This window comes from Silene latifolia, chromosome 5, assembly GCF_048544455.1.
Source record: "Silene latifolia isolate original U9 population chromosome 5, ASM4854445v1, whole genome shotgun sequence".
Lineage (NCBI taxonomy): Eukaryota > Viridiplantae > Streptophyta > Magnoliopsida > Caryophyllales > Caryophyllaceae > Silene > Silene latifolia.
Window position 1 is genome coordinate 67,643,546 of NC_133530.1, and position 8,734 is coordinate 67,652,279.

At 36.1% G+C, this 8,734-nt stretch overlaps 1 protein-coding gene across 1 annotated transcript; it reads right to left on the reverse strand.

Moving 5' to 3' along the window:
• Nucleotides 1-2,525: 2,525 nt before the first annotated feature.
• Nucleotides 2,526-7,038, reverse strand: LOC141657491 (prefoldin subunit 4-like). The gene is made up of 3 exons (XM_074464744.1): nucleotides 6,918-7,038; nucleotides 6,702-6,812; nucleotides 2,526-2,987 (listed from the first exon to the last, which is right to left on the reverse strand). Exons 1-3 carry the CDS (start codon nucleotides 6,924-6,926, stop codon nucleotides 2,727-2,729), a joined length of 381 nt encoding a protein of 126 aa, XP_074320845.1. The 5' UTR covers nucleotides 6,927-7,038; the 3' UTR covers nucleotides 2,526-2,726.
• Between the last annotated feature and the right edge of the window lie 1,696 nt (nucleotides 7,039-8,734).

An 8,734-nucleotide genomic window follows, 5' to 3' on the forward strand; every position in this document is an offset into this window, starting at 1 on the left:
AAATGTTCTTGCCATTACAATGCTGAGATTATCACATAGATGTGGCTGATGTGATTCACATTCACCAAAATAATGAGATACTCCCTCCTTCCAGTCATTTGTTATCCTTTGATTTTGGCACAAAGATCAAGGAAATAGGAAATGCCAATTATTAAATGACATGTGGATGAAATTGAGTTTGAATGACCAAATTGTTCATCAAATACAATCCTAAAATAGAACAATTAGTCTTGCTGAAGACGGGTCGGAGCAAGTGACGGATAATGCCACTCACAAAACGGATAGGGGGGACAAGGTGGGGACACCCCCATGTGCTTCCCTCTCTCCTCTATTTGGGTCATTTGTGAGGGAAAATGGTATCCGTCACTTTAAAGTGACGGATACGTGCCGTCACAAATGAGATTTTGTGAAAATAGAAAGGATAACAATTGACTGAGACATCCCAAAATGGAAAGGACAACAATTGACTGAGACGTCCCAAAATAGAAAAGGACAACAAATGACCGGGACAGAGGGAGTAATTATTAGTGTGGATGTAATGATGCGTAGAGATGTAGTTTGGATTGACAGCAAGATAAAGGTGATAGCAATTTAGTGGAAAAATCAAAGTGTTTTTTTTTTTTTTTAAGGAAAAAAAATAAAGTTTAGTTATGTTTGTAGGCGCATAAATTAAAATTTATTAAAGCTTCGGTGTTACGATTTTGAATTTATTTATATCTGTAATAATTTAAACTCTTCAGCACTTTTCATAAAACTATATGATAAGTGTGTTTATCATGTATAAAAATAACATTTAACATTTTCGGAGATTGGTAAGTGTTTTTTAGGGTAATGGAAGACTCGCAAGGATTTTCTTACGCGTTACTCCATATGACTTGCGTTCTATTACAATACTCTTCATTTAGAATTGAAACGTACACAACATTAGAATCAACACAAAATCTCATTGAAGACGGCACATATCCGTCACTCCGGAGTGACGGATACCATTTCCTCTCACAAATGACCCAAATAGAGGACAGAGGGAAGCACATGGGGGTGCCCCCACCTTGTCCCCTCTATCCGTTTTGTGAGTGGCATTATCCGTCACTTGCTCTGACCCGTCTTCAGCAAGACTCACTGATCAATCAAATAGAGTATTAAGCGGCAGAATCACATATGAGCTCTCAGCAAATCCTATAGCATTAGCCATGCCCAGATCAATTAAAAACAAATACCTTTATCAGAATATTGATCTGATTATAAAATATTACGAGTGTTCATTTGAACTATTCATGAAGGAGTGTTCATTTGAACTATTCATGAAGTCGCTACTAATCCTGTAATAGATTTTATCATATCTTATATTTATAGTAACATAAAGACTATTTTTCTACACCCGTGTCCAATCCAGGACAACTTTGTTAGCAAATTACCTTATATCCTGTAATAGGTTTTATCATATCTTATATTTATAGTAACATAAGACTATTTTCCTACACCCGTGTCCAATCCAGGACAACTTTATTAGCAAATTACTTCTATAAGTTTGATGTTAGGTGTAATTTGGCCCCAAATGTATAAGTGCAAGTTACCACCAAATGTTTAAGATTATGTGCAAATCAATCAAATTTTAAAATTCCGAATATTTTATCTCATCCACCACCATCAAACGCTATCCTCCATCCAAGTAGGATAATATATAATCTTTATTAACTGTGTCCAATACGACTTATACGAGGGAGCATTTACTCCAGTTTTTGAACTGGATCATCCAGTTCAATCCAAGGAACAAAAATGCATCTCACTCTATTCCTTTGACTTAAACTTAGTAAATAATTAATCTAAATATAATATTGTTTGGCATAGTACTATGGTTCAGTTACCGGGCCCTGCAGTTCATAGAACAACTGGAGAGGATCCTCTTACGTCCAATATATCTCTCGATGTTTTCAAGGACTTTTGAAGGTGTGTTATTTTTGCGTTCTTCACTACCTTTTAAAATTGTCGGTATTATATTTGATGGTGGTGGAATGGGTGGAGGAGAATCTGAAATTGTCGGTATTTTAAAATTGTATCAATTTACACATACTCAAACATTTGGGGTAAGTAGCACTCATAAAAACGTTTGGGGTCAAATTACACCTAACACCAAACATTTGGAGGTAATTTGCTACTCTCTCTTAAATTTGTTGGAATTTTAAAATTGGATCGATTTTCAGTCTCAAACATTTGGTGGTAAATTGCATTTACAAAAACATTTGGGCTCAAATTGCACCTAACACTAAACATTTGAGGGTAATTTGCTACATTCCCCGATTATTTAGTTACTCATACATCGACCTATTTGTACAAAATACTTATACTGCTCTCATTATTTTTGCATATATACGGAGTATAATATAATGTTACAAGTAATAGACTCATATTATGTCGTGCATACCATAGACTTCTATTATTCCCGTGCATTTATGCACGGGTTACACACTAGTCCTAAAACAAAATACAAGCGCCAAAATCATCCGGGAAAAGTAGCAAGATAAATATAAAGAGTAAAAGCACAAAAGCTTATATAGATGGTCTCACATGTGAAATGCCTCGTACAATAGTTACTCAACTAACAGGGGGCTAGGCTTGCTAAGAGACGAATAAATCCGTAGTAAGACTAGAAACTACAGGGGAATTAAAATAAGGAAAGGCGAACCTCCCACCTAAAATTATACGTATAAAGAATGAAAAACATTCTCTTACTCAATCTCCAGGTTGATGGAATCCCCGAACTTGGCGTACAAAACTTTCTTCAACTCGGCCATTTGAGCAACTACTGAATCCTTCTCTTCTAGGAGTTTCTCCAAATTTTTGCAAGTTGAATCTTTCATTTCCTCAAGCCGAGTTTCGACTTCGCTAATTGGAACATGAGCAAATACCTCACCTATTTGGAAGCGTACCGTCTCCTCATCAGTTAAGATTAGCTCATTGCTTGCATCCTCTAGATTTTCGCACTTTTCCTGACGATAGTAAAGATAAATAAATTAGCAATAGTCAACTAATTTGAATGTGCTTCCATTTTCAGAACCCATCACATGAATATTTCTTCACATAACAGATGATACAAACATGCTGCTAAGATTCAAAGCAGTTTCCTTCCTAAGTTCTATGTGACAAAAACTTGGTTAGAAGTATCCGACACGACACACCTTTATGTCCAAATGTCAAACTGAGCCATTTTAATATTTTATGAAAGATTCTCAGTTGTTACGCGTAAAATGAATTGTTGAGCTAGCATACTAAGGTCCAAATGTGGAGTGGTTGAATACAAAAAATGGAGGGGAAAAGAGGGAACGGAAAGGGGAAGTGGAGGGGGAAAGAGGAAACGGAAAGAGAGGAAAAGGAAGGGGAGGAGGAATCAATGGAGAGAGTTTTCCCTCCAAATCTTTCCTTTGTTGGAGAGAAAACATTTTGCCTTATAGGAGGGAAATGGAGGGATCTATTTTGCCTCCTTCCAAATTCCCCCACACCCATTTTGCTATCCAAACAGCGGAAATTACCTCCCTCCTTTTCGCTCCAAATTCCGCTATCCAAAAAATGCCTCAAAGGCCCTAAAATGCACGTCGTAGATCGAAATTGACCTAAATGCTGTAAGCACTACATGCCTACATGAGAGTAAAAGTGAAAAATCAGAATCATCCTGTCATGAAGTCATGACACCAGGCCAACCAGGGAAAGTTCCAGTTCCACCAATCAAAGAAAAGGAGGCAGCTTCAAACACGTCCATATTCCATAATTGGTGCTTAAACCTTAATGTAATATCTTCAGCTGGTCATACAGGCCCTAGCCTTGGATCATTATGGCTGACACTTAATAAGAGTTGCAACTTACAAACTAATTTTTTTTTTATGTTTGCCACATTTGGCAAGGTTAACGACCATGTTTTTTACACACCTGCGTAAAAACAAATCCCAACAGGGCCAAGTCTTGCAGTGTATAAGCTACGGGGCTATTTGGATAGAGGGCAACAGGGAACTGAATCTCCTCTTACTCTTGTGTTAGTTTTCTGCATCTTTTCATATCTTTTACCCATTTTCCAGTTTTGAAAGATCCCTTATTCCTCCAAATTGATTCCCCACCTCCCCCTAGGTTTCCCATACCCTTGCCCCACTACCAACCCTCACCTCTAACACCCACCACCATCTTACACCTCTCAACCACCATATCGCCGGAGACCAACCTCCACATTGCCGCCGGTCAGCTGCCCTCACCCTATCCCCACCCCGTGGCCGGCAAGCCGAGGATCTCCACCCTCTGTTGAAACCTCCCTCTTTCCCCAAAACCACCTCCCCACCCTAGAAAACCCTCCTCTATCTCGCCCACACCGCAAAACAGTGGATATGTTGCGCAGGGGGAAGAGGGGGGTTTCGGGGTAGAAGAGGATTTCTAGGATGGGGACGGTGGTTTCGGTGGAGGACGAAGGTTTAGACAGGGGAGGGGGTGGAAGTGTGGCTAGGAGGCTCGCATGCAGCAAAGTGAGGGTAGGGTCACCGGCAAGGAGGTGATTCAGGGGTGTAAGGCGGTGGTTGTGTTGGCGGTGAATGTTGGGAAGTGCGCTTTTCAAGGTGGGGATGGTGGTTGGCTTGGTTGCCATTCCTTTTCAAAAAAGTACGGGAATTGGAGGTTATCTCTTTCCTTTCTGATTTATCAGTTTCTTGATTTCATTCCCTTGCCCTTCTGCGAACCAAACTCCCCCAAAATGTATATGTACTGTTGCAAGAGAGTAAATAACAGACAATGAGACGTGTTGCTTCCACATATACATGGTCCACCTGGCAAATCGGTAGCATGATTTAAACATAATCAAATACGAGCATATAACCAGTGTTATTAGGGTTTTCTTCAGCCACAATTGTGAGTAAATATCTTCCCCATAATTTCTTTCTCACAAGTTCAACATATTTTCATATGTCGATTACCTTAGCTAGCGAACTCATTGATGGGTTATACTCAGGATTTGGTTTGGAAACCCGTAAGCATCAAAATACCCCTAGTGACTCCCTAAAACCCCCCAAAAGAAGAAAACTAGATCAACAAATTTCCTTTTTTTGCAGAAGTTGCAAAACTCGAACCTTACTTTATACTATTGGACAACTTTGTGAAACTACTGTCTATCAGACCACTATGTAGGTTAATTAAGTCGGGAACAAGTCATTCTTGACATTGATTTGAGTCATTTGCTGGTTAGGCCATTCGGCACTGGACCAATGAGACTATTCTTTTCCAATTTAGTCCATCAACTGCACCCATTATATTGTGCATACTACTTACAGCAGTTTAAATCTTTCGAACATAATTAAAAATGTCAATTAAAACAAAACCTACATGCAAAGACCGCTCCTCACTCAATTTGAAGCTGAAGTTAGTGGACTTAACAGGAACAGAATGAGATGGTAGATAGGAACACATCATTCCCACCAACAAAAGTAAAAAGGATATAAAGCGAGAAAAAAAAAAAAGAAGAAAAAACATTTTGGTTATACTGATCAATGGTCAACCAAATGAACATAGAGATCGAATCTAGGAAACAGGATTTTAAGTATCTTACTAGATCTGGTCAAAGCGAGACACCCCATATGTATCTAGAAAAAAGGCTGACTGCCTGTTGAACCCACTCTGACCTCGAAGAGAAAGCTTTTAGTGCATGGAGGCAGCAAGTGAAGAAAGGCCAGTGGTTTTTAATTTCTACTTCAATGAGGAACATAATTTCAAAAAGTGATGATCAAACTAGTCATAGAACATAATTTCTACCGACTAACAATCTTAGGGGAGCTGGGCACAGGTAACAAATACAATTCTTGAAACACAGCTGTAATTCGAGAAATATCTTAAAAGGCAGTTACCAATATTCTAACTAAGACAGGGTGATACACACCAAAACATAAGTGGGAGTAGTCTAGTAATTATACTTTTCATTTCATTTTCCCTTCCTTGACTTGATATATAAGCAAATAGCCATTGAATGTACGAAACCCAGCTTTTGATTATTGAATACTCTGAATGAGATTTGTTCTGATAGAATGTAGGTATGCTCCATATTTCCAATGGAGCCAAAGACTCATTACTCATGACTTACTAAAGTGGCTGCGCTTCTTTCTCTTGTGAAGTAGCAGTCCTTTGATGCAGTTCTCGACGCAATTTTCATCTTGGGTCATTCGGAAACAGCCTCTTTTTGTTTCTAACATAAGGGTAAGGCTGCGTACATCCGACCCCCCTACCCCGCAATTTGCGGGAGCCATTGAGACACTAGGGTATTGTTGTTGTTGTTCTGAATTTCTGATAGAATGTAGGTGATTATTCACTATAATCTTTTACAATTGAACAGCTGCATTTATTTGCTTTTTACTATTACAATTTCATTTACATCGGCATCAAAGGGGTCTAACAATCTTGGCACTTGGCAGCAAAGTTTGGGGACATATTCCAACAAATGTATCAACAAACTAACGGTTCTCAAAGATGAACAACCTTAAAACCATGTCGGTTATAAGCGACAAGACAAGGCAACTACGAAACATAGCATGATGCATATAACATCATGTCGGTATAAGTGGTAGTTAACTTTATAAAGTGAGTAGATTCTATTACCCAATTCAATTCACAAACAAAAAATCAGAAATTAACACAATTAAACGTGTGAAACAGTAAAAAAGCAATTTGGAAAGATAAAAAACCTTAGTGAGTTTAATCTCATCTTCAAGCTCTTGAAATCGATTATTTAGTTTACTAAACTTATTGATATTTTGCTGATCTTCCCAAGTAACTTGGGTCTCTGATCCTGAACCCTAAATTAAAATTACAACATTAATTAGACGATAAAAACCCTAAATATAATTGGCAGATGAATGTATAAAGTTTACAGTAGAAGAGATAGTGGGTGAGGGGTATACCTGTTGCATATTTGATGAGCGATAATGGCGAGATGTTTCTTCGTAGGAACACCAAACTTGATACTAGGCTACTAGCTATACCCAAGCTATGCGAAATGCAATAATGGGCACGGGTGGCAATGTAGAGTGATAATAAAAGTAAATTTTAAATATATAGTGTTTGGGTGAAGGTGTAAGACTAATTAATTAGTACTCGTAGAGTTTAGATGAAACTTTATAAAGTTATTTTATTTAAGCATGTATTTGTAAAGTCATAGAACTATGTTATTTTTTTTCTTTTTATCTTGTTAAATTATGCGAGCTTTAAGGGAGACTTACTGTTATAAATTATTATATTGCCTTTGAGATGTTAATTATATTCATCCGATTAATTATATCACAAATTTATTTATGGGAGACTTAGTTTTATTAAAGTTATAAAATTTAAAATTTGAATAAATAGTCCTATTTGACTCTCTTTGTTGAAAAAGTGTTGTTTTTTTATGCATATGATTTACTCCATCATATACATATTTTTTCACTTTATCCCTCTAATTTCACCATCCCGTTTTTCAATTCGTACTCATATAATTCTCTCTTTCAACTTCATCAAACCACCACTGTACATCCCGCCGCCATCACCTAACCATCCACCCACCTCGACCGCGCCACCTTTAACTTTACCCTCACCAACCCTAAACCCCCACCCCATCTCCACACGCCTTCTTTCTCCCACCGTGCGCCATACCCTCCCCTCTTCCAACCGCCACTTAGACCGTACTCTTCATCTCCTCACCCTTGCTCACCTCTATGTCGGTAAGCTTCCCCTATCCCGCTTGTCAACCCAACCCAACGCCTAAAATTCACTTGTCATCAAGAGTTACAATAATGCTAAATACAACACATTGAGTTGTATTTAAACATTTAATATCTTCTATATTTGGTATTATTTAAGAATTCAAAACTAAATTACACATAAATCAATGTAATTAATGCATATACTAGTATGGATCCAGCGCATGCATGCGCGGTTTTTATAGTTTTTTTATTTTTTAGTAATGTATTATTTATACATTTAAAATTGACATATTATTAATTTTTCATATTTTAATATGAGAATAAAATATTAAAATGAAAAACAAATCAAAATAATTGACTATAGTCATAAAATGTGTATTTCAATGAACTTTTTTATTACAAAACTAATGATTTCAATATATAAATATTCTCTAATAATTATAAACATTTTTTTGTCACGAATTTAATAATACCAGTTCATAATTTTCTTAATACGAATTAAGTACGTGGTAATTTTTTTTTTTTTGCGAAACTAATATTATCAATTTATCGTTTTTTCATATATGAATATTTAGATTTATACTAATTTTATTTTATTTTAATTAAAAGACTATATAATTTAGTTAAAATAAGATTATAATGATTAAGGTTATATATTAATTAAAAGATAATAGTTTAATAAAAATAGAGTAATATTTTCTTATTTAGCTAGATTCCTTTTGGAGGGAAAACTATTGAGAAGTTTTGTTCTCTTAGTAGTTAGGGGGATTAAGAACTTTTTTCTTCATTTAGTTCCTTAAATACAGCATATTAAGTTGTATTTATCATTTCTCAAATAATATATATGTTCATGACTTAAATCAAAAGTGAAAAAAATTAGAATATTTTTCTTTTTAGTAATCCAAATTTATTATGTAAATTGAAAATATTATGTAAAATAGGTCATAATATACATAAAATATAATTTTTAAGTTATAATAACTCAAATTTGGTGAATTGAAAGAGTAATTGGTATAACCGTATGAGTATATTATCGTACA

What these genes read in the sequence shown, in the direction of transcription:
- LOC141657491 (XM_074464744.1), bottom strand. An exon ending in ATGAGATTAAACTCACTAAG is followed by an intron (nt 2,988 to 6,701) that starts GTTTTTTATCTT and finishes TACTATCGTCAG; the next exon opens with GAAAAGTGCGAAAATCTAGA.